We start from the raw sequence: 24,914 nt of genomic DNA, 5'->3' as shown, positions 1-24,914 counted from the left end.
CGAGATTGGAAAAAAGAAAAAGGCGGAGCAGATGCCTCCAGTCGCTGCAAAGTCGAGTTGTGTTTATACCGTTTAGCCGTGGGCCGATCGTGAACCTGAATCTTAAGCTTCTCGTAGTTTTCTTCTTAGCGCACTTCGCAGCAGGAAGCGTTGAGAAGAGAAGAAGGGAAGGGTGTAAAGATGCAGGGCTCCGCTAGACAGGAGTCTGTGGAGCAGTTGTCTCACGAATGGTCGATCCGGCAAAGGTGTATACACTCAGGACGAGGCAGGCGACTGGAGCAAGAAATCTTCTCGCAATAGTCATTGTTGGTATGGATATATACCGAGAAAAGGTTGAGGGGAGAGGGGGGGTGGAGGAAGAAAGCGGCGATGCTTGAGGCAACCGACACTTGAAGAGACGGTGACGGGGCGAAGTTGTTGGACTATTGGGGGTAATAACCGGTGACGAGGACCATGGAGCAAAAACCAGATTGTTAGGAGTGCAAGTTGACGTGGTTTTTGTGGACGCGGACAAGAAGTTGCGTTCACATGAGGGTGGAGAGATGCGGAGACATGTCTTCAGAGGCCAGATGGGAGAAAGGTTATGTTTGTCGTCGACACGGACTGTCCAGATCGAGACTCGCAGGCCGGGGATGCGCAATGCAGGTACGGCACTGCGGAGAAAGGCTATCGTGGTGACTGGGATGTCGGGTGACTGACACGGGGGTCGCGGTAACGTGTCGTGGACAGGAGAGGCGGAGCACGAAAGAGCCGAAGAGACGCAAGGACAAAAGACGGAAACGTCGTAGGGTCGGAAGCTGAAATAGAAAGGAAAGGCTGAGAGGAAGTGTGACTCCTTCCCTTTGGAGAAGGAGATCTGGGCGAAAACGGAGGAGGGAGGAAGCCTAGTAAGAGAGAGCGCGCGTGGAGCGTATTTGTGAGTAAACGGGGCCCATGATGGTTTTGCGATGACTCTTCTCAGCCAGACTGGTCAGGATGGATTGTATGGGAGGAGAGTGGCGAAGAAGGAATACCCGCTTATTGGCACTGGGAAATGCTGGAACGGGGTTATTGGGCTAACGAGTGGCTGGAGGGGGCGTGATGACAAGTGGGCAAAAAGCGCGATGGGGAGTGCACGTATCGATTCGGCCAGGTGACTGCAACTGGCAGGGAAGCTGGGAAGGGTAAAGGAGGCTTGTATGCCAGATGAAGTGCTACTTCCGTTGGGTCCAAGCGTTAGTGTGCTCAGGGTAGTATGACAGGGCTAATGGATGCCTAAAATGGGGTTCCGGTGGCGGCCGAACAAGTACAGCACAAACACGAGGGAGGCCTAAGGACAGCGAGGGGATGGAAGGGAGGTGCGATAGGCGTCGAAAGACCATGTCTTGCCTCCTCTCCTTTGTCTAGGACAAGTGCTTTGGGCAACGATTTCCAGTCTGAAATGGCGAGACAACGCCGTCGACAAAGGAGTCATAGGTAGTTATGCCTGCCTGCCTGCCAGGTGGCAACGGGGGGGGTGAAGGTGGAGGGAGGGGGTGGCGGCGGCAAAATACGGAGAGATGAGTGGCGGAGGCGATGGGTAAGACTGATTGGGCCTTTTTGGAATCACAGAACGGCCGAGAAGATGGGGTGGAAGGTAAAGAAAGACGGCAAACCTACTATTCCGCTTGATTTGTTTTTTGGGTGGCTTATAGTTCGTGCGTCGGCAAATGATGCCAGCCGTGAGTGCCTTTCGAGATTTCGTAATAGCCCGGACGCCTTTTCAGGACGGTATTGGCCAGTTCTCCCGTTTAATAGATCTGTCTTTCCTCTTTCAGGTTCGTTCTTTCGTCGCAGGTGCAACTGAATGCCTCGCGAATGAGCCACGAATCGATGGGACAAGATCGGGAAATTAAGAAACTAGAGGCTCGAGGAAAGCTCGGACAGAGACGTGGGAGAAGAAAATCGAAAGGAGGGGAGAGCGGGCTGATGGCCGTGTTGTCCGGTCGGCCGAACGAGGCCAGAAATGTGGTATGGAGGAATATAAAAAAACGGGTTTCAAGAACAAGAAGAGGGTATATATTTACGACAAAGGAGACGGGGACAGGCAGGTTGGACAGAAAGCAGGGACGCCAAGACTAGACTGGGATCAGGAGCAGGAGAACGCGGAGAGCCGCCGTGTCAGTCTCTTTAGATCATGTCGATTCGGACATGGCAAAGGTTCGATGAGGAGAGAAGAGAAGAAAAGGATTGAGGGGGGAGACAGAGGAAAAGGGAAAGCTAAGACGACAAGATACGGTCTGTGTGTTAGTAGTGGGATTTTAGCAGGCAGGGTCTGAGAAATAAGGCCGCCGTTGATTGGACCACGCGTGCATGGCTCTATTCCTAGGCACATTGCGGAGTACTCGCAGCCAAGCAGATCGGAACAGTCCAAACTGCTTCTGGCCAGAGAGAGAAGCAGCTTTCGGCATCGCTACTACCCTCCACGACATGCTGCCAGGTGGTAAGAGTGCGGACTTTTTCTGTCTGCTTCCTCGGATGGCCCTTGCTGGCACCATGTACCTGTACGTGGTTAGCCGTTCATGCAGGCCTCTGCTTTGGTCGCCCGGCAGAGTCGGTATCTGGTCGCGAGACATGGTGCATCCTCCACTCTGGCGTATCTTGACCGCCTTGCCGCCTTGCTGCCTTGCAGCCAGCCCATGGCCACCTCGTGGGCGCTTTAGGCCCCTCCCCCTCCACGCATGTATGGGTACTTGTGCGGGTTGGAATGGATGGCGATCCCTGCTCTGGCGGTCTGGGAAAGGCAGACCGACCATTGAAGGCGACCGTGTCTGTGTTGTCCCCTCGACGGCATCAGCGTGTGGACAGCGAGGCCTTGGGTCAAGACAAGATACCTATGGCTGAGCGACAACTGCATCACTGTGGCGTCACAGTTGTCATGCCCCTCGACACCTCCTCTTTCTGCTCGTAACGATTACAAGCCGTAGACCGACCCTTGCGGGTTGCCTAGCTGCCTCACAGCCCTGCTCAAGCCTCCCGCATGCCAAATATAACACTCGTATGTATTTCACCTGGGCCTGTTACATGGGCTACAAAGAGGGGCACAGCCTGCACAGATTTCGATAAAAAAACACGGGAGGAGCAAAAAAAAAAAGCGTCCGCTACCTTGCAAGGTGCCATTTGGAATATCTAGGCAGAGGCAACGGCAAGAGGCACCACAAAAAGCACGGTTGGAATACGGGTGCTACTGACGCGGGGACCTTCTGCAGTCTGCAGAGGCGAAACAGCAGCATGGTGGGGGAGCAGCGCACAGTGTAGTATGTGATACTCGGGCTGTCTCGTAAGAGATCGTGTATCTCTCACGGATTTCCCACCACGCGTTCCGTATAATGCGCCACTCCTCACCGACGATCAGATTCCCAAATCAAGATCCCCGACTGTCCTTCTCTTGCCCGACACTTGTTGCTTGCTGCCTTACGTCTTGAGGGACATCGACAGTACGGTCTTGAAAAAAAAAAGACTGCCAGCTGGCAAACTCCCGTATCATGAGTCTGCTGCCAATATTCAAGGCAGATTGAAGGATGAGTGTCGGCCAATCGCCACACACAGATAACGATGCGACCCACTTCGACGTGCGCCGGCTGGCACTCTTCGCCCCGCCGAGCTCACGCATTTCGGCCGGTCCACATAATCCATTTTAGCACGTTACGAATACAACGTCCCGACTTTCACGGTGAAGGTGAAAGCCAATACCCAACTGATACAGCGAAACCGAGGAGGCTGCCTCAACCAGAAGTAGCACAATAAGCAGTCCTGCCGCAGTAGCACCGCCTTGTCCAATGTGCAAATAAAGGGTGAAGATGGCATAGCTGACACAGTATATCGAGTATGTGCGCACAGTACTCCCAACTGCGGCAAAGATGGACCTCTGCTGCCTGGATGGCGAGATTTGACTCCCGTCATTTTGGGCAACATAAAGCGTGCAGGTGTGGAAATATCCTCGGGGGTGGTGTGGAGGCCCCAGTCGCTCCCCCCTCTAATTTACGTGCATCTTTTCGTTCACATCGTACTCGCAACGGACAAGGCGACCTTTTTATCGGATGCACGACCTAACCAGGAGAGCCACAGCATGGTCCATAGGTCGGGAGCTCGCCGGCCATGTGCTGCTTGCCGTTACATATCCTCGCCAAAGTACGCAATACGGAGTCAGTTCTGTGCGAGTCTCCGAAGCACAGGAGAAGTGTACAAAGCAGGACAAACACGAGAAAGACACGGGTATGACTCAAGTGTCCCAAATAGCAGGCCCTAATTATGGACCTTCCCCGCTGTCGTAGAGGCCCAGCAGCCTAATTCCAAGGCCTTCTCGCCCTCGTGTCCAGCCTGCCAGGAGCTACGGAGTACGTCGCAGCTGAAAATATTTCATCAGCGGTCATCTGACCGCCGGCGTGCGGAAATAAACACAGCCACGGCCCAAAAAAAAGTTGGAGCCCTTCCATCGGTTCCCGCCGAAGGGATGCAAGTTGAGAAAACGGCGTGTCCGTGAAACAAGTGGCTTTTCCTTCTCCTTCCAGTCACGGACGTCACCTTGGGCCGACAACGGAAGCATGAGCATACACGTTGCCGCAGCCAGTCCACATCTTGCTTTTTTTTTTGTTCTTTTACCCGGCGACATTCGCCGGGTAAAATTTCACTCCAGCTGGCGGTTCCCCTTTTTTAATCATCTCTCGTGATGCAACAAAAATAAAATCAGGAGCAGACGTCACGAGATCCTGCATTCCTGGAGAACTGCATATTCAAACGACCTATCTGAAAAATCAGAGCGGCATATACCCGCGAAAACTTAACTCGTACGAGAAGGCTATCGTTCTGTTTTCAACAGCATGCCGCCTTTGACGGGTGGCCCAGATAGCCGCCACCTAGTAGCCTAGATTTCGAGTTGGCTGGAGTCGAACTTCATGCAGCCACTTAGAGGTAGCTAGCACCAATCGGCTTGGATTAGTCGGCACCACGAAGTTGCTGGATCACGTTGCCGAGTCACAGAGTAGGACATGAACCTTTGCAGGATTGCCGTGTTAGCCGACAACAAGATGACATTGAGCCTAGTAAGCCATGCGTGAGCAATCAATACGAGTACGAGCAGGCAACCACCTTCACGAACCGGACGCACCAAGCAGCAGTCCTCAGGACATGTCACGCCGTTGCATCGATCTTGTGTTCTAGACTTTCGAACAAGCACACACTGGCTAACACAGCTGCCATTTCGCCATCCTCGTCATTTCGCGGGATGGGACTAATTTTTTAAAGGAAAACGGTTGAACGAAATGCCGATACCACATTTTACATTGCAATTGGTAATACAAATACTCCGAGGTGACAGGCCACCTTTCTCTCACAAGCTTTCCTTCTTTTGGGGTTTCGTTCTTCCTCGGGGACACACTTGTAAGGCCGGCAACGAGGTCAAACAGAACACAAAAACAAAACCACTGGTAGACTAATAAATACGTAACAAATATGTGGTACCGGGAAAAATAAAATGGCAGATGTCGCGGCTTCGCCTACGAAGCCATGTAAGTGCTCGCATCGATACCATCCTTGGGGAACTCACTGAAGGAGTTGTTAGTCATCATATCATCATCATATCAACACTTGAACAGGTAACGCGAAGACACTTACGGAAGGGCAACTTCGAACCGCTTCTCAATCGCTTTCAGCACTTCCTTGTCCTGTTCGTTGCTGACAAAGGAAATAGCCAGACCCTTGGTACCGAAGCGGCCGGCACGACCGACACGGTGAAGGTACGAGTCGGCATCAGCAGGCAGATCGTAGTTGATGGCAAGGTTGATGCGCTCAATGTCGATACCACGGCCAAAGACGTCCGTCGCAACGCAAATGCGCTTGTTGAACTCTTTGAACTCCTTGTACCGGCGAATTCTGGACAAGTTAGCCAAAAGTTCAACATTACACTCTTCATAGTTCATACCTTTCTTCCTGGCTAACGCCCGAGTGGACTGCAATCGAAGGGAAGTTGCATTCTCTGAGAAGCTTGTCAAGTTCCGTCGCACGAACAGTGCTCTTGACGAAGATGATGACCTGGTTGAATTGCAGCTCGTCCAGAAGCTCGTTGAGCTTACGGTTCTTCTCCCGCTCCTCCAGAGGGATGTAGTACTGCTGAAGACCGTGCAGCGTCAACTTGGTGTCTTCGTCGACGTAGTGCTCCGTTGGGTTCTGCATGAACTTCCGGCAAATTGGCTTGATCTCGTCCGAAAGAGTTGCGGAAAACATCATAACCTGCTTCTGCTGGGGAGTAGCACGGAAGATCTCCTGTACATCACGGCGCATATCTGGCGTGAGGTTAGAAATACTGGTCCAGTGTGATTATAAAAGCAAAACGCTAAAGACATTCATACCGATTTGATCGAGCATCTTGTCGCACTCGTCTAGGACAAAGATCCGAACGCTGCCAAGACGCAAGTACTTGTCACGAACAAGAGCATTCAGACGTCCGGGAGTGCCAACAATGATGTGCGGGTGAGTCTCCTTGTTGCGCAGGATCTCGGCATCCTTCTGGATGGGGGTGCCACCGTAAAACACGCCGGTCTTGATCTCTGGCATGTACTTGGAGAATCGGTTGTACTCGTTGCGAATCTGGAAGGCTAGTTCTCGGGTGTGGCACATCACAAGCACCGAGCACTCGCCGGCAACGGGTTCGATTTGCTGAAGCGTGGCGAGAACGAAAACGGCAGTCTTGCCCAGACCAGATTTAGCCTGGCAGATGATGTCGCCTCCAATCAAGGCTTGAGGGATGCAGGTTTGCTGAACTGTAGTAATTCGTTCGAATGTCAGAAGGGTTTCTTGGAATGATTTGCTTGAATGAAAAGACGAGAGAGTGCGGTCAAAAAGAGAGTTGAGAGGTCCGTCCATCGTCGCAGCAGAAATGAATATCATCCTCCCCGTGGTTCAGCAATGAGGAGTTCAAGCATCAATCAACGCGAGCAGAGTAAACGAAGCACAGGCCGGGAGCCCTTGCGCTGCGCAGTGGTTGCAACAGCCAACCCTGATCGTCTGCAAAGACAGACTGCCGAACGCCAACTGACTCAAGACCTTTGTCGTTGCTATCGAATCGAGCCTCGAGCTTCATTTCCAGACAATACACCCTTGCCTCGTCGGCTGGCTGCGAAAAGGGAGTGCTCGTGAGGTCCCGGGATTGGTCTTGTGAATCGCAACCGTATGCCCGACCGCGACACAGAGCTGGACATGGGCAGAAGTGCATGCCCACCATGACGTGGGCAAGACGACATCCCCGTCCCTACTGCTCTCCCTTTCCCGTGCAACAGGCAGGTGTTGCGTGTGGCGACCTTTGACCGGTCACCACCCAGCTCTATCCAGATCAACTGGAAGCGAGCAACAACCGTCATCTCCAAATGAGGCCTGGCCGCTTTCGCAGACCAATAAACCCTTTCGAGTAATGTAGCCCCATCTGAATAGGTATGTATGATCCCGCATTGCTTTCCAAAAGCGGTAGCAGGGACGAGGCAAGTGAGAAGAGTCGGAGCGAACACCCCAGCAAAGCCGATCTGCGTGGGCGATGGAAATTTGGTTCCCGTGTACTCCAATCTGCTATCTGCGCTTTTCCTCTGTCCATCTCGAAAATGCTCATTTGGCCCCTTTCCCTCAGGCTTTTGGTCTTCTCTTAATGGCCATTCGCTTGCGATGGTGCTGGACGGACGCCTCTCTGAGCGAGTATCAAGGGAGAGGAGAAAAGGGGGGCAGGGAAAACAAGCGGAGGTAGAGCTGGATAATCAAAAGTAGTTTTGTGTTTCATGTGTCAATGACTAACCCTCCGATGGATGTTCGAAACCGCAATCGGCGGTGGCGCGGAAAAGCTCTGGCTTCAGAAGGAAGTCTCTGAAACCTGTCGAATGAATACCGACATAGCTGCCCTTCTTGTCGACGCTGTTTGAACCGGCAGCCGAGGCATCGCCACCGGCTGTAGCAGAGCCCTTCTTGCCGTTGGAAGTGGCACCCTCGGTGGTGTTGAGCTCCTCGTCGGAGTAGTCAATCAAGTCTTCCTCGGCAGACATGTTGCTGTTTGGTTATACTGTCGTGAAGAAAATGGAAAGGTATGCGGGAACCGATCTAGACTGTTGCGTGACACCAAAAATACCGTTGTTTTGGTGCGTTTACCCGAGAGTTGTCGTCGCGTTACGTTGTATCGCGAACCAGACGGAGCGAAGAAGAGAAAGATTTTGTTGTCGTGTCGAAAAAGCGGCGAAGTTGGCTGAGCTCTGTGGAGAAGGTATCGAAAAACACTTTCGACAGAAATAGAAAGAAGTGGGCCGTCAAAAGGAGAAGGTCTTAGATGAAGTAACCGACACGAACAAAAGCTGGTCGATGACAAGCAGAACGGTATGTTGCCTGTTTGTTGTTGGGTTCTGGTTGTTGCGGGGGCGAAAAGGAGAAAGGAAGGGAAGGGAGAAGTTGAAAAGGACATTCGCCGCAAGGCCATGCGTGTTGGACGCCTTGCTCGGATTAATGATGGTCCGCGAGGTAACGATGTACTGCGTACTTGCATTGACATAAAGCGTATAATCACGTGATCTTATTTACACAAATTTGGCAAGCATCTAACATCGAGTCGCCAGGATTCTTCACAAGCCAGCCCAGCATCCTTGAAGCAATCGCTGTTCTAATAAACAGAATGGCAAAAATAAAATCAAACCCTGCAGCGGTACCAAATCGGCCCGCATACTCCAGAGTTTCCTTTCTCTACCAGGCAGCTGCACTGCTAGCGGCAGTACCACCACAATTACCAGCAAATTCAGATTCAGAGTCAAATGAAGCACAGCAACAGCAACGAGAAAAAGATAGCCCTAGTCAGCCTTCACATGCTCTTCCGGGACTGTCTCGCCGTCTCCTGACTCAGATGCGCTCTGTATCCCGGAAAACCAACATGCGACTGCGGCCGGCTGTGAAGCGCAGCGTTTGCAAGTTCTGTGACACTCTCCTGGTCGAGGGTGATACTTGTACGTCTGTGGTGGAAAACAAGAGTAGAGACGGCAAAAAGCCGTGGGCAGATGTATTGGCAGTAGAATGCCGCACGTGCAGGCGTGTGCGGCGATACCCTGTGGTGGCGCCGCGGCAGCCTCGGCGACCGTTTCGTCAGGACAACAGAGGAGACGAGCAGACCCAGACGGACGTACGGAGCAGCACCACTGGCAAAAGTCCGAAAACCATGCACCAGCAGGTTTTGGATATCAGAAAAGCCCCCTGATTACGGACTCAACCCTCACGGATACCAGCTCCATCAACAGAGCTGGCTTAAACCCCCCAAATTAGTACTACCTTCACTGGGGCAGCATCACAGTCTTGCGACAAAGCCCCAAAGCACGTTGAAGCAAAAGCCGAAGGGCACGGCTTGTGTACAGTGCTTCCTAGAAATCATACATATGTCTTCTTAGAGCGAGCTATCATGACGAGAGTTCATAAAAACCTAGGCATCGTAGGTTGTCAGGACTGGCAGGCTTGCGGTTCTAAACATGAAATCTCCAAGGTACGAACAACTTTCCAAAGAAGAGACACATCAAATCAGAATACAAAATGGAAAACAGTGCTTGGAACACATCGCTTGTCGTGGTCAGACTGCTTGGCGTCTCTCCATTTTCGCGTACCGGTTCTCAAATGTACGTGTAAACATCGGATACTCAAGCAATCATTTCGGACCTCTCTGCTACCGTCATTATTGACTAGAATCCCGGTCGACCCCTCGAGAGTCTCTAGCCCCGTCCTCGCCGAGCACCTTGCTGGCGGCCATGAATCTGGAAAAGTCAGTTGTCCGAGGTCGTGGTTTGGTGAGGGAAAGACGTCATACAGTCCAGCATGCCAGCTTCCCAGCTCTCGTAGATAAGCGGCCTGTGCAGCCGTGACGCGCACAAGGCTGTCAGTGTCGGCTAATTGCGCCGAGAGTTGAGCAAGCTGAGACTGAAGGTGGGCCTGCGATACCACAAGTAATAAGCATTCCAGTCAGCAGAATGATCGATCTGGCGTCGAACAGAGCGCATCCGACACCCAGGGCTGCATTACCAGCTGTCTAGCCTTAACGGCAGGGCCTGAAGCGGCCATGTTACCGGTAAATGTGGCATTCCGTGTGGCGTTGAGGGTCGATGTCGGCTGGTTGGCATTCATGATGGCACACAGAAGAGATGTTGGCCGACAGCTAGCCAACACCACGTCAGGAAGGATAAGTTCGACGCTGGACGCGTTCTGAGAGTACTTTTGCAGATGGGCGAAGCTTGGGAGATGTTAGTCGTCTGTTATCAGAAAACGCGTCAACGAGTTGCGGGGTCTGCTAGCAAATGTACAGTGCAGTACAGTGCCACACACCCCTTATCGAGATCATAATCACTGTAATACGCGTTTTCTTGTGAAGCCTCCAACAGGTTATAGGCTTCGGTGACTTTAGTGTCACCGATCCATGGATTGTCATCGTCTGCATTTACTATTCTGGTCCCCATCTGCGGTATGAAAAAGCAAGACGGATTGAGGGGCCCCAATATGAATTGTCATCCAAAGAACTTGCCCTTGTGCTCGCATGGCAGACAAAAAATTCTTCTTTTCACATTAATTTCCACGGTGTTGTATGTGAGTATGAAACATAACAGAAAGTTGGGACAGGAGAATGAAGAGAAAAGAGAAAAAAACATTATAACAAAAAAAAGTAAGGAAAGGTGATTCCGTAGGCCCCCTCTTTATGCAGTATTACCAGAAACAAAACAGTAATGATATTTGCAGCTTCGCGGCCAAAGAATAATACCACATGAACCTCGCTCCCCTATCCCTATGAGAGCTGTCCGGAAGCAGTGTGCGTGTACTGTGTATAAAAATAGAGACAAAAGAAACATTAGAAGACCAAGAGCCGACCGAGATCGGTACAAAACAAAAGAACAGAGGTCGGATATGTTCGTTTCGTATCGTTGTGCCTCTGGTGATTCCGAAAAAGGATTCGGAACAAAATGGCAGTCTCGCTTGGATGACGTCGCTGAACTTAGTCGGCGGATATATTCTGGTGGCTGAACAAGAAACATTACGGGGAGAAGTCCCAAAGCTCTATCGTGCATTGTATTTTCGTTTACCGGACACCAATGGGAGGTCTCGGCCCCAGGCTGCTCTGGCTGCTGTGTGCCGATGGTTCCGAGTCGAGATGGGCGGAATCGCTACTACCCGCGCTAGCACTTGCACTTCCCGTCAGACTTCGCACGTTTTTCCCAAAAGGCGGCTGAAGGGAGCTCACCCCGGCGTGTTGCTCAACCTGTTGCGGCGCCACAGCATTGCCTTGACCAGGTGGGTATCGTGGAACTGGCTGGCGAACGCCGTCAGGTGGCGACGGCCTACCGTTCGCTGGGCCACCGAAACCATTGGGTGGTGATGGGCGGCCACCAGGACCACCACGAACCGACGGACTAAATGTGTTGCCTGGCGAATGGCTGGTCCGGCGTGGGAAGCCGCCAGCGCTGCCAGGAGGGAACTGAAGGTCTTCTAGGCGGGACGCAGTGAGTGAGTTTGCACGAGATTCGGCATGCATCTGCCCGCGGTCGACATTTCCGTATCGGTTAGAAGTAAACGACAACAACGGGTCGTCAAGGATGTTGCTGCCGACTGGAGGAGCCTGGTCCACGATCTGGCTGGACCTGTTTCTGCCAAAGACGGGCCGGAACCTGCTACCTCTAGACGCCGCGGGATCGCCACCCTTGCGGAACTGGGCATTGTTCGCATTGCTGCCCGCTACCTTTCTGTTTTTCCGGGATGTCACACTCATCATGTCGAAGTTGTCAGGATCGATCATGGGTGCCGGCGGGCCCGCATTTGGATCAAAGTAGTCGTCCTCTTCATCATCATCGTCGTAGATACCGATATCAATACCTGATCGCGCAGGCGGGCCGGGAGGCGGACCCCTTCTTGATGACGGGCCGGGACGGCGCATTCTCATCTCCTGTTCTCTGAGCGCGATTTCTCGCTGGCGGAGCTGCAATTCCCGCTCTCTCAAGGCCAACTCCGAGTCAGTAGGGGGGTGTGCGGCTTCGCCACCTTCAGGAATATCGTTGTAGAGCACCACGTGGCTAAATTCTTCCAGGTCCTGTCCTTCCATGGAACCACGCCTTGACTGCTGGCGCGACGATGGTGGTCTACCATAGCCATTCGGTCCGCCATTCGTGTTCATTGACACCGGCGGGCGCCGACCGTTGGGTCCCATCTGGGAGGAAACACGGGGTCTGGGGCGACCTATGCCATTGGGCATGCCGTTCGGGCCTCCGTTCGTCATGGGACGGCCACCACCAGCTTGTGATGGAGCACGCGGCGTCATGGTTATGGTGCCAGTTGGTGAGCTCGGGGAAGGTCCGTTTGCGTCGCCCTTTGGCCGCGTCCGGTTGACCGTGTTCAAATTATGCATTATCGCATACATCGTTTCCAAGCGCGGTACTGCGATGCCGGCCTCCTGGGACAGGCGCAGCGGTGAGCCGAGGAATGTATCGACCTCCATAGGACGTCTTGCGACGTAATCTTGCCACATGACGCTCTCGGGCTGTTGTGGCTTTGCCATCTCAGTCATGGTTCGCTCCTTGAAGTCTGGTGGGAATTTGCAGCCTTGCGCTTCGGCGAGGGCTAGCAGTTCGTCAAAAAGGCTCGAGATCAGTTGCCGGACGCCAACTTTTTCAACCAGAGCTGCATGGCTTGGTGTTTCGAAAATGACGCTTGCTGGATGGAATGCAATGGGCCTGATAGATTTCGTTAGCCGATGATCAAGTGTCAAAACAAAACAGAGATCCGGAAAAAAGCCGCATAGGGCGAGCAAAAGAACGTACCCAATGAGCCTCTCGTATTGCTGTTGGCGAATATTTGGTGAGACTTTGCATTCGACCTGGCCGGAGCAAAGAGTCATAGCGAGAGCCTGCGCCATATCTTCGCGAATGGTTTTAGGAATGCGATCATTCTTGCTGTTGGTAGGCCCAACCCAGATCTCCGTGGAGCCCTTGTGCTCGAATTCGCTGGTACCGGTCTGCACAAGTTCTGCATTGGAAACAAGAGACAGAACGACGTTCGTAGGAAACCGCTCCTCAATGGCAGCTTCGACGCCCAAACTATGGGTCGTGTTGACCAAGATGCAAGTGTGTTGTGGCTCAACGACTGAGTCGATGATAGAGGCGAGATCGTACACATCAGGAAGAGCTTTTATGCAGAGGATGACGTAGTCGAACGCGCCATCTCTGCGCGCCACAGCGTCCTCGGGAGACCTGACGACTGTGTGAGGTTAGCACGTCAGAACTTAGGTAATTGAACGCAATGAAAACAGGCGCAAGACCTGTAGCACGGAAACTCTTACCATTGCGCGGCTTGAACCGTTCGTTGCCAAAAGTTGAGGATCTGTTTGTTGTCGCGGCAGTCAGTATGCGCAACCACTGCCGGTACACGTCGGTACTTGGTTGACGGAGTTTGGGGTACTAACTTGAATGATATGCCATATTGCGACACATTCTCGAAGCCGGATTTCCATACGAGGGTTACATCGCAGGCGTTTGTGGCCTGCAGACGCCAAGACAGAAAAGCAGAAACCGCATTGCCACCCACTGTAACCACGTTCATTAGTTCGTCGTCCATGACGATAGGCGGGCAAGGTGAAGCGAATGATGAAAGCGAAAGACGAAGAGTTAGGCCGGCATATATGGGGGGATTGAGAAATTAACTGTGTAAAATGCGACAGACGAGAGAACAGTAAGAAAAGACGGCAATGGCCGTTAGAATAAAGAAACGAGCCACAAGATTGAGGCAGAAATTGCCACGAGAAATGAAACGAGAGTCCCAAGAAAAACGACCACGCTTGGAATTGGATCTGCGAGGTATTTGCAAGGGAAGAAGAGAACAGAAAAAGATTGTGATTTTTAGTTCGAGGGGAAATGGAGCGGAGGAAGGGTGGGAAGTTGTTGAGAAATGGGGAAATATAGGGCCACTTCCTCCGAAGAATGCAGGGCGCGGCACAACAGCACCAGGGCGAAAACACCAGCGCGGACAGCGATGCTAGTGTATGTGTAGGTTTTGCAATGGGGGCCAGATAGCACATCAAACGCCGGGCAGGGACGCAAGAAAGAAAAAGAAAGGACGGAGAAAAAAGAAAACAGCGCATACCTGCTAGGACTTTAAGCCGAGGGTTAGTTGGTGCCATGGTCTGTCTACACGCGGTAGTCCCTAAGAGACTTGACAAAACGGCGTATCAACCCGTCGATGGGCTGTGACAGAAAGTTCAGCTACGATGCAAGAAGCTGCAAGACTAGGCCGCCGGGAAATAGGCAAGGGGTGCACCAATACTCTCTGTAACTCGTATCGTGGGGGACAAGGACGGTCACGTATGCGGCAGCTGTATGCTATCTGGCGACTAAACAGAGTATTTCCAAGCGTCGGGTTCGAGTTCGGGGAATTGGGGTGTGTGGAAACAAGCCCAGGTGGAGAGGGATATAAAGCGCCGTAGGTGTTGATATCTGTTGCCTGTTTCTCCCGTGCAACTGGTACCGTATTGACAGGCCGACTCGCAGGCTCAGGCTCACACGCCGAGTGAGATTGATACTGCTCGAAATGGGAGGGACGTGGGTGGATGTCGGACTGGCTGCTCGGTCGCAGGGGCGAGGGGGTGCGAAAGTGTGCTCGTAGTGTCGAGCTGGCGCTGTAGCAGGGATTCGTCCAGCAGCTAATTGATAGCCTGTTGATCGGAGGTGTGGGTATGTCGCTGAAGCCGTCGGTTGTCGCAGTCGACAGCGCGGCGATCAAAATAGAGGACGGTAGCAACAGCAGTTGCAAGGCTAGCAGAACACCAAGTAAGGAGGCGCAGGCCACTGACCCATCCGGCGATGGGGTGAGGAAGGGGGAGGGCCCAATACCAGTGACGCGCTGCGCAGGGTTGCAGGTGGAAAATCAAGACGCGCGCCAAGCACCGACTAAGCTTCGGAAAAGCCGGCCTTAGCGATGTGGGTTTTTTTTGGCGTGTGGGCTCTTGCGTGGACGAGCGCGTAGGCCGACAGGGAAGAGTTGTGCGGCGGCCGTATAACGTGTACGCTCAACTCGGAGATGCAGATGCAGTGGTCGAAAGCTGCAGAGGTGGACAGATCCAATCAAAAACGCAGGCGGTCTGAGTGGCGGTCTGGTCGTCGGGTCGAGTCAAGTCGAGTCGGGCTTGTTTTGAAAGAAAGCCGACAAGACGATGCAAGCGACCGGTCGGGTTGAGATCTCGTAGCTGAGACAAGCGAGCAGAAGTCGGTCTGGGAGTGCGCCGTGTCGAGTGGTGTGTTTGGCGGGAGGCTATATGGAGTAGGCGAAAAAGGGCAAATGATCTTCGGCGAAGAGGGGGGGTGCAAGATACCAGAGAGAGGGAGGCGCGCTGCGATTGCGGGTGTCTGAGCGGCGGTGGTTTGGGGACCCTGTGCCAGCTGAAGCTGAAAAAGAAAGCAATGAGAGCCGGCGTTGGTCTTGGAACTTGGGCAACGTGGAGTAGCGCGCTTTTTGTTGAAATAAAAAAGGAGAGGGGTGGGCGAGAATAGCGATATGTCAGGAGTAGAATGAAAATAAAAAAGAGGGGCACTTCTATCTCCCTTCACCAAGTCGGACCTCACTCGATGCTGCTGAGATGCCAACGACGGAGACGGAGAAGGAAAACGAGCGGAGGGGCCGAGAAGGCACGACGAGACAAGACAAGACGGTGGTCGAGGCCGGAGGCAAAAGACAAGAACCGTTGTCCCGCGCGGCGAGGTCGAAGAAACCGAAGAGAGGCAGGCGAGAGAAGAAGTAAACAGAGACTTGGGAAGAACGAGATGCGGCTCGGGTTTTCTGCTGCTTGCTTCCCTGTTGTCGGTCGTCCGTCTTCGCTCAGGCTGAACGATCCCTGTGACTGTCTACGAGAGAAGGAAGGAGAGAAGGCAAAAGATAAGAGGAAGAAGTAAAAAGAGGGGAAGGAGAGAGGCAGACGTCAGACACAATGGGAAGGCACCGAGATCAAGGAAGGAAAGGTGCGAGTAGAAGAAAAGAGAGCCCAACGCAGCGCTGCCTCCTTTTCCACACCCCCATCGACAATGCAAGCGACAGCAAGAAGCCTGAACGGGCCCGTGGATAGTGGATCGCCAGACGGCAGAGCCAAAAGCCCCTCCGATGCTACACTACGAATGGAGTAGGGAGTACAAGAACAAGACCAGGAAGGAAAGTACGAATCTTGCCAGAGTCGTATGCCTGATGCCACCTCCTCGTATCGACCCATGCAAAGGAGCTCGTATGCATGTAGGCGGTATCGGGTTAACGCGCTGTTTCGCGTGCTCATAGTGAGGCGTAAAACTCTTGTACGCGTAATAAGATGCTCTTTCGTTTGCGTGGACGCCATGCTATCGAACCACCCGCAACGTGTGCAATGCAGTACGGAGTATATTAGCGCAACGTCTCCCGAAGGTGCTCTGTGCTGCGGCACGGAGTACACGTCTTGGCCATCAGAACCCCACCGGTGTGGCTTGCTTCCAAGCTTCTGCGACGTATCTTACTATGTAGCACTCGCGGCGACAAAGATACAGATTGTGCCCCCGACGGCCGCGTGTCACGGTGACGGCGGGATGGGGACTTCCCGTCGTAGGCATATCAGTATATGCACGAATCCGGGGTCTGCAATATGCTTACGGAGTACAGAGTACTCAGCGGTAGCGCCGAGGCACTCCGTGGCTTTGGTATATTATGTAAGCCTCGACGCATGGCTTCGGCTACAGAGTACAGGGCTATTACGGAGTACTCCGTACTAGGTTTGGAATAAAATGATCTAAGTTGTCCCGATATGAAGGAAGGAGAGCCCTGATAGTCGGCCGAACTCCTTCCTCCGTGATGCGCATGCCACCGGTCAGCGCCAATACTGGAAGTATCTTGCAAGTACGAAGAAGGCCACCAGTACGATACTGCTCGAGTTGACGTTGAATCTCGCGCACCCTTCTGCACACCAGCGTTGCACAATCATCAGGTGTCTCTTTTCAATCCTCCTACATATGTACGGGAGCGGGACCTGTACAAATAAGACAACAAGAGCAGCCTACATGCTGTGTACGGAGTACATGTATGCGAGCATGTATAGTATGTACGCTCACGAGAAAGATGCATACTTGCCACGGACTTATTTGCGCTTTCCCGGCATTTGCTTCGTCATCTCGGACTGGGCACAAGCAGTTTGCTCGTGCTTATGATCTCAAAACACGTACGACTTGGCATTGCTCCTTGCAAAGAAAAGAATAAAAAGGGTCCTGGGATCGGCTTCCACCCCGCTGGATCCTAGCTGGCCCTTTCTTACGGGACGTTCTGTGGCATCTGGTGGACACCGGATATAAAGGAAAAGTCAGGTAAGGAACAGGCAAGGATCTTAAAGGGGAAAATGTGCGGGTGGGGCTCCATCCACACCTCTGCACTAGGTGCCTCGAGTATCTTTGTTTCCTGCGAGTAGAATGCGAGTACGAGCTCTCCCAACAAAGCATCCGTACAGAGTATGACGGGTATGTAAGATACCTAGAATGGCGAGTACGAGTACTCCGTACACACATCCTATGGCAGTCCAGGCGTTGTGTACAAATGTGCTCGTATTGGAAAGCGCATAAAAAGATTCTTGATTTTCCAAGGCAATCCCTGAATTTGCCAAATTGCCCAGAAAGCTTTTTCTCTCCCCTCTCTGTCGGCCGCAGTCTAGATGCGACACTACCGTACTCCACGGAGTACTCTCTTTGCCGTGCTGAGAAAGACAATACCTGATATCTCAGCGCATGCCCCCCTGTTTAGGTTGCATCAAATGTCCGTCCAGCCCAATGACCAATCGAGATAGTTAGCAGTAAAATTGTGTTCCGTGATATTGTCCTGCCCTTAGCTCCCGGCGATCCGAGTCCACCGCAGAATGAAACGCAACACTCTTTACTGTGCTTCTACTGTGCTAAACGATACTACTTAGTCTGTGTTTTTTTTTTTTTTTTTTTTTTTTTTTTTTTGCTGTACGTTGGCCCAGGCGACTTGGCCAGACGCCGTTCTATTTTTCTTCAGGTTTTTTCCCTTGTTCTTTGTTCCCGCCTGGTGCTAAGAACGTGTACCGATCAGGAACAGATTTCCCATGTGGAGTGCCGTCGTACGTAGTACATACTGGTAGTTCGATACGCGTATACTTAAGTGCGCCGACTAGTCGTAAAGGGTAAAGAGCATGATATCCTACCGTTGCCTGGCTTAGCACAGCGCTCCATCTGTCTACATAGTACAGCAGCCAATGCAACTGTGATATGCAGCGAGGCCAGCGGAAAAGACATCTTAGTATCTTTAGATATCTAATATTGGAAACGCAATAATGTACATCGGGAAAGCATGTGATTTGATATGGGAAAGGGGCACTGAAACAGCGAACCGAAAAGTGAGAATGAGCAATGTAATCCCATGACAAAGGGGTGAAAGAAAGAATTAAAGACTTGAGTGCAGCCGATACTATGTATACAAGGAGCAAAGTCCACAGAGCAGCCCATGTCCTTTTTTTCTTTTTTTTCTCTTTTCGTCCGTCTCCACGCGGTGCCACCATCGCGCTAAATTAGCCAGGAAGAAGGAGAAAGAGGTGCAAGACGTGTCATGTTGTGTTGTAAGATACGTATGCGCTCGTTGTGCACCTCTGCCGCAGATTGGTGGGTGTTATCATCGGGCATTCCCATTTTGTCAGTCCGCGCCGCGTCCTGGAAATCGCAATCTGTGTTCTACATATGGTACGGAGCACATAGTAGTAATATCGGGACGCGCAGAGGGGCTGTACTTAAACAGGGGCTACGGTAGAAAAGCAAATCACGGGTCGGATAAAAATACGTGCAAACCCCACAATGTTGCGTGTATCTTACACCGGTTTTCGTAATGGAAAAAGAGAGGTTTAAGGCACGCGGGTAAGGCACAACAACAACAGGCCATCGTGCAGAGATATGTAAAATAGCCACGGCTCTGCGTCATCTCTATCTTTGGATGTGTAGTCGTATCTAACATTCTGGACAGCGACGCTCTCCGCTCGTCAGCTTGCATTTGCGGTCTCACTATCCTAACCCGGCCATCTGCTCATCTCCTTTTCCCAATACTCGTAGGCTCCGTCATGAGCTGAGGAGAGATCGCCAAAAGCTGATATTGCCGACTGGCTACATCGTGCGTATCTTGCCTCTGCAGGTCGCCTCCGTGCTGGAGCTCCGGACACCGCACTTGGCATGAACGGTCCGAAGATAGCATCCTGCTTGGTGGTCACGCATGAGGCACACAGCATCTGCCACAACGGTATCATGGAGATATAAGCTACATAGTAGGCTCGGCGCGGAAATACCCCGTTCTACGCAGACAGCCCGTAGATCGTCCTGTTAGCATGCTCAGCAGGCCGGTTGTATTCGTTTTCCATCTCTTGTCTCGGGCCGGAAACGAAACATGACTGGCCGTATGCGCTGACGTCAGGCTAGTTGCCTGGTTGAATTCCTGGTGCCTTGCTCATACGGGGATAGAGAGCTCGAACGTGTTTCGGTAGCTTGATGCATCTCGGGATCCTATGGTGCTGCCTGATCGCGTAAACCTACGCGTCCAATGCCATGTCCACAGTTGTGCTTGATGTCCAAGTGCTATTCCCCTATACCTTTGCGTCGATGGTATTCTACCCCGTTCTAGAGTCCGTTCTGTGTTCCAAACAGTCCTATGCGAGGGTAGCGAAAGCCCGGACCTTGCATCTGGGTCTTAATAAGGGGGGCTGAATATATGTTGTACCAATGTGTCGTAGCTACTATGTAGATGCAACATATATCGTATATCCCTTTTGGGCTGTACTTTGCGTCGATGCATGAGAACTTCTAGCTCGACATTCAGGCGTCTTGATATCATAATTGACGTAACAAGTTGGCATACATCACAAGCAGTTGGGTTCGGGGACGTTTTTTTTTTTTTTTTTGTACTGCGTACATAAACTATTCATGGTAATGTTTAAAGCAAGTACGTCCAAACAGGCAACTTCCCGATTCTATTTGTGAGTAGTATTATCCATGCTACACAATCGGATTCTACTGTCAGATTATACCTTGTGAAAATAGAAAGCTACGACATTGCAACTGCTCCGTAATGCAAGCAATACAGCAAGATACCACGATAGCGGGTCTATTACGGAGCATACTTCTTAGCTATGCCATGTTGCATTTATACAGGGGCAGTTCTGTCGCTCTTGATGACAAGGCTGACAGCCTCGTAAAAGGTGTTCACACATTATTTCCTACTCGCAGCACAGGTCCGAAGCAGACCATTCCACATACAAAACTAGCTGGTGATAGAAGAAAAGATGAGGGCAAATTGGCTGGCACCTCACAAATGCTCGCTGTGTATCGTCTTGGGCTCTCTCCCCTGCTCATGTCTATGCCGCCGCCACCAGCCGTTGCTGGATCTGCATGCACCGTCGCAGGTCGAGCTTTGCTTCGCCGCTCGGAACATGCTGCCCACTGGCAATGCACAGCACCGTCATGTTCTCGTCGTAGCGCAGCCCGGGAAGAAGCTTCGGCGTGATCAAAAAGTATTGGCTTGCGTGCTCGTGGCAGGCCACGTCCACCATGCGTTCGTGCATCATGCGCTCGTTGCGTGGATCCATGCCTTGGTTAATCTCGTCGACCACGCGGAACGGCGCCTGCGCCATGCCCTGCAGCGACATAAGGTAGAAGATGGTGCTGACGGCCCGCTCTCCACCCGACTGCCGGTGCTGGTCCAGCTTCTGCAACTCCTCGTTCTCGCTACACGGGTTAGCCAAAACGGTCTGGAACATGAGAAGTCAGAAAGACGCAGAAAATGACCTACCGGAATTTCACTCGGATTTCGATGGCCCATTTGTCAAAGTCGTCGTCCTTGTGCACGCTGACCTCGCCGGCGCAGTTGATCTGCTCAAAGTTGTAGCTGAACGCGTCATTGATCCGTCCGATGAGTTCATCCAGCCGCGGCTCCCACTTGCCCCGAACCTCTGCAATCTGCTCGCTCATGTCGCCGTATTTCTGCTCCTGTGTCGACATGGCTACTTTGAGCTGCTCCATCTCCCGTCCCCGCTTCCGGAACGCCTCCAGCACTGATGCGTCCACCACGCGCGTCAGGTCCAGCTTGGCCTTCTCGGCAGCTACTTCATTGTCCAGGTCCTCCAGCGTCTTGTTACGTGCCAGCTCGTGCAGCATCTCCGACCACTCACTGCCCTCCTCTGCCACATTCTGTGCCGCCTCGAGCGCTTGCTCGCCCTCTGTTTTCTGCACGCGCATGTTCTCCTGTAGCACCCGCACAGCGTCCTGTTTCGTCACGAGGATGTCGGCTATGTCGGCGTGTTTCGTCTTGAGCCCCTCGACATCCGATTTGGCCTCGATCAGACGCACTTGCGCATCAACCACCCCGTAGCACGCGTCTCGCAGCGCCGACAACTTCTCTGCATGTCGCAGCACAGTGCGTGCCTTTTGCAGGACCAGCTCGTCCAGCTTTCCAATGACTTCGAGTTGCTGGCCGCGGATCCGGCTGTGCTCTTCCTGTATACGGGACAGAACATTATTCTCAACCTGTATCTTCTCCGGAAGTGCGGTCCACTTGCTATACTCCATCTGTAGCTGATTTTTCTCGTCCCGTAGACGGTCCTAAGGCATATTAGCCTCTTGTGAATATGCAGGGGCTTGCCAATCCAGCAACTCACCAAGTCGGTATCGATCTCCGCCATCCTTTCTGCTGGGCCAGCTGCGCTGGCATTTACGGCTGAAAACTCTTGACGGAGCCCCTGTAGCTTCCTGTTCAGCTCGTCTAGCTGTTGCTCGAGCCCCGTCTTCTCCGACATGTCTGCCTGACCTTCCGTCCAGTACCGGCCAGGCCGGATATCTCTGACAACTGTCGACACTGCATGCGCGCCATATTCACGACGCCGATTGACACGGTAGAACTGGTCTTTTGCCGCCCAGGTGGAGATCTTCTCGTTGGTAACCAGCATGTCATACTGATCCTGTCGCGGCTTCTCCAGACAGACGGGCGAGCAGTGCAGACGCCGCTCTGTGCATAGCATAGACAGCACCGGCTCAGGGCCCTCCAGGAAGTCGACAGCTACGCCGTCGAGGCCCAGCGTAGACAGCTCCTCCGGAGTCAGCGGCGACCTGAACTGCGCAAAGGCTGTCGTGCATGTCCGTATCGTGACGGACAGGCCCATGACATCGTAGAACTGGTCACTGAGCTTCTTGTGGTCCTGTACGTTTTGCGCTGTGAAGCACAAAAAGTCGTCGTTTTGCAGCAACGACTGCACGAGGTTGGAGTATTGCTTGTCCTTGACCGAGCACGTGACCATCGGCGGCCCAAAGATTTCTTGGCTGAACTGGCTCTTGTTCTGCTCAAGCCACTGCCAGCCCTGGGCCACCTCAGGGGCAATCCGTTTCAACAAACTAAATTGCTGACCGCGCTTCGAATCGAGAACAGAAATGTTTCTCTCCACCTCCTGTCTTTCCGCGGAAAACTGCTCAGCTTGGCCCTTGATTCGTTCTCGGTCGGCTAGGATTTCGCGTCTCTCAGCCTCGACTTCGCGTCTCAAATGTTCTTTCTCTCGCTAGAGGCTTGTCAGCTAGGATTCGGTTCGGAGACCAACACACATACAAGGGAACATACAATCTTCATGTTCCACTCTGCTGCGACGAACTCTTGTGGCTTATTTTTGTGCTTCGCCTCCAAATTCGTAATCTTCTGTCGCGTTGCCGCGATCTCCTTCTTCTTCTTATCGAGCGAATCCTTTAGTGCCTTGCGCTGCTCAATGACCTCTTTGCGCTGTTCTTCAACGCGCTCGATGTCTTCCATAGCACGGGCTACGGTCTGTTCCGAATGCCTGACAGCAGCTTTTCGGGTGTCGAGCGCCTCCGCAAGACGCTGCTGATATACCTCCTTGTCGTTCACAGCCTCCAACGTCGGCCCTACGCGCTCCTGCAGGACCTTGAGCTCCTTTGTCGCAGCATGTTTCAGCGCCTTGAGCTTGTGGTATTTCTTCTTGGCTTCGTAGAAGCGCACCAGTGGCCGACAAGCCTCGAGATTGTCGACCATCCGCTGGACTTCCTCACGCTCGCGATATCGTTCCACATCAGCCTGCTGGGCTTGGTGGCGACTTTCAAGGACACGAAGCTGTTCAGCATCAACCTTCATCCGGTGTTGGGCCTCCTTCTGTTCCTGATATATCCGCTTGAGCGTGCTTTGCCATTCTTTCATTTCGGTTGGCGCTGCCGCCTCGAGTGTCTTTGCAAGAAGGTCGACAGAGTTGAGACCGGCAAACTCGGCGACGCGATCCTGGGGCAGAAACTGACACAGATTATCGACCTGAATGCGCAGATCCTGCATCACAGACTGGATTTTCCGTAGCGATGTCTCCTGGCCGTTCAGCCAAAACTTGCGGCTGTTGTCTTCCCGAGTAATGCGCAGCCGGACGACGAAGTTTTGGCGGTCTTTCGGCCTCTTCTGCAACTCGATCTCGACAATTGCATGGGATCGTCCATGCTTGACAAAGTCCCCAAAGGCGCTGGCACGGCCCAGGACGTTGGAGTGGAAGCCGAGCCCAAGGCAGATGGCACAAACCAGGGAACTCTTGCCAGTGCCGTTGGGACCAATCACCATGTTCAAGCTGGGGCCAGGATCAAACTCGGCACGCTCGTATGTTACAAAATTCTCGACGAACACTTTGACGATTGCGCCTGGTTGGAAGACTGGGCTGGAGGAATTTCCATCCTGCGCATCTGTCTCTGCCACCCCACCGTCGATGGCTGAGTGGAAGGTATCGTCTGCCGCTTCGTCTGCTTCGAGGTTTTCAATGTTACCAGATTCAATCGATGGACGCATACGTTTTGCTCTTGGGGTGGGACTGTTCAAGAGCTGGCTATATTCGTCTGCCTCGTCGTCGGCACTGGGTCTTCGGCGGCGACGCAGTGATCCGCCCTTGCCGGCGTGGGCATTTTGTTTTGTGGCAGACATTCTTTCGTAGAATCTCCTCAGATTAGGAGTGCCTGCCTTGGAGGCTGGACCTAATCTTCATTCTGAGTTCTGAATGCCCCTCTAGGCTTTTGTGACTGTCGCGAAACCAAACGAGACAATGGGAACAATTAGACGAATACGCGTCCAAATCGCGTCTAGACAAAAATTGTGGCGGTGTGAATTGTGGCTGTGCTAAACTTTGAAGTGTCCTTGCTATCCTCTGTCTTTCTCACGGCTTGGAGCAGTACTTAAAGCAACAGCATCATCCAGAAGAGTACCTTTTACACGAGCGTTGCACGTGTTTGTTGAGTACTTCCTTTATGGCCGGCCTACCTCATTACGGGTCTTGGCCCTACTCCGTACAGCTGAATGCATTGACTCTGGAGACTGTTGACTCGCAAAAGCAACAGCTTCTCTGCCTTGACGCGTACAAAGACCAGTGGTCGCGATAGTTACGATTTTCAGTCTTAGAGACGGCTCTGTTCTTTTCTTCTTCCTCCCTTGATCTTACCAGATCTGCACAGGAGCTAAAGACAGAAAGAAGCCACAGCAATCTGGTCAAACCGGGTTTGGCCTCCTCGACGTAGTATGCAGTCACAGCCAAACAATCTTATCAAATTCCAGTACGGTCTAATGTTCGCTAGTGATGCTGTGTTCTGGTTACGGTGACTATTTCATGGTGCATGCCAGTCAACGTGTCGACCTTGGCTTTAGTCCCAAACGCGCTGCTGGACTGCTTTTCATCCCTAGGAAGCTTAGAAAATATGCTGGGTTCCTCCACCCACATTTTGCCTATTGTCCTGTCATCGCCATATTCCCATTGGCCTGGGCTGCCCTTAATTCACTGGTCATCGCAACTTATATGACAAGGGACCGTTTGATTAGCATACACGATCATGTCGACCCTCGAAATGCCCGCATTCCAG

At 52.5% G+C, this 24,914-nt stretch overlaps 4 protein-coding genes across 4 annotated transcripts; all 4 read right to left on the bottom strand.

Annotated features, from left to right (window-relative positions):
• Positions 1-5,513: 5,513 nt before the first annotated feature.
• On the bottom strand, positions 5,514-8,039 carry CMQ_5580 (ATP dependent RNA helicase; the record flags this gene model as incomplete). The annotated part of the gene is made up of 5 exons (XM_014313167.1): positions 5,514-5,562; positions 5,632-5,889; positions 5,939-6,299; positions 6,366-6,776; positions 7,796-8,039. The coding sequence occupies 5 exons, from the start codon at positions 8,037-8,039 to the stop codon at positions 5,514-5,516; spliced, it is 1,323 nt and encodes a 440-aa protein (XP_014168642.1).
• Positions 8,040-9,694: 1,655 nt separating this feature from the next.
• Positions 9,695-10,469, bottom strand: CMQ_5500 (duf1721 domain containing protein; the record flags this gene model as incomplete). Its single annotated transcript, XM_014313087.1, has 4 exons — positions 9,695-9,773; positions 9,827-9,948; positions 10,039-10,246; positions 10,339-10,469. 4 exons carry the CDS (start codon positions 10,467-10,469, stop codon positions 9,695-9,697), a joined length of 540 nt encoding a protein of 179 aa, XP_014168562.1.
• A 614-nt stretch (positions 10,470-11,083) lies between these two features.
• CMQ_5685 (2-dehydropantoate 2-reductase) lies at positions 11,084-13,608 on the bottom strand (the record flags this gene model as incomplete). Its single annotated transcript, XM_014313272.1, has 4 exons — positions 11,084-12,728; positions 12,816-13,251; positions 13,334-13,374; positions 13,457-13,608. The coding sequence occupies 4 exons, from the start codon at positions 13,606-13,608 to the stop codon at positions 11,084-11,086; spliced, it is 2,274 nt and encodes a 757-aa protein (XP_014168747.1).
• A 6,787-nt stretch (positions 13,609-20,395) lies between these two features.
• CMQ_5567 (structural maintenance of chromosome complex subunit) lies at positions 20,396-23,988 on the bottom strand (the record flags this gene model as incomplete). Its single annotated transcript, XM_014313154.1, has 4 exons — positions 20,396-20,765; positions 20,830-21,638; positions 21,695-22,585; positions 22,645-23,988. 4 exons carry the CDS (start codon positions 23,986-23,988, stop codon positions 20,396-20,398), a joined length of 3,414 nt encoding a protein of 1,137 aa, XP_014168629.1.
• Positions 23,989-24,914: the final 926 nt, after the last annotated feature.

Source organism: Grosmannia clavigera (assembly GCF_000143105.1).
Source record: "Grosmannia clavigera kw1407 unplaced genomic scaffold GCSC_89, whole genome shotgun sequence".
NCBI classification, from domain to species: domain Eukaryota; kingdom Fungi; phylum Ascomycota; class Sordariomycetes; order Ophiostomatales; family Ophiostomataceae; genus Leptographium; species Leptographium clavigerum.
Note: the sequence above shows the minus strand (reverse complement) of the source record. Positions and strands in the feature narration are given on the sequence as shown.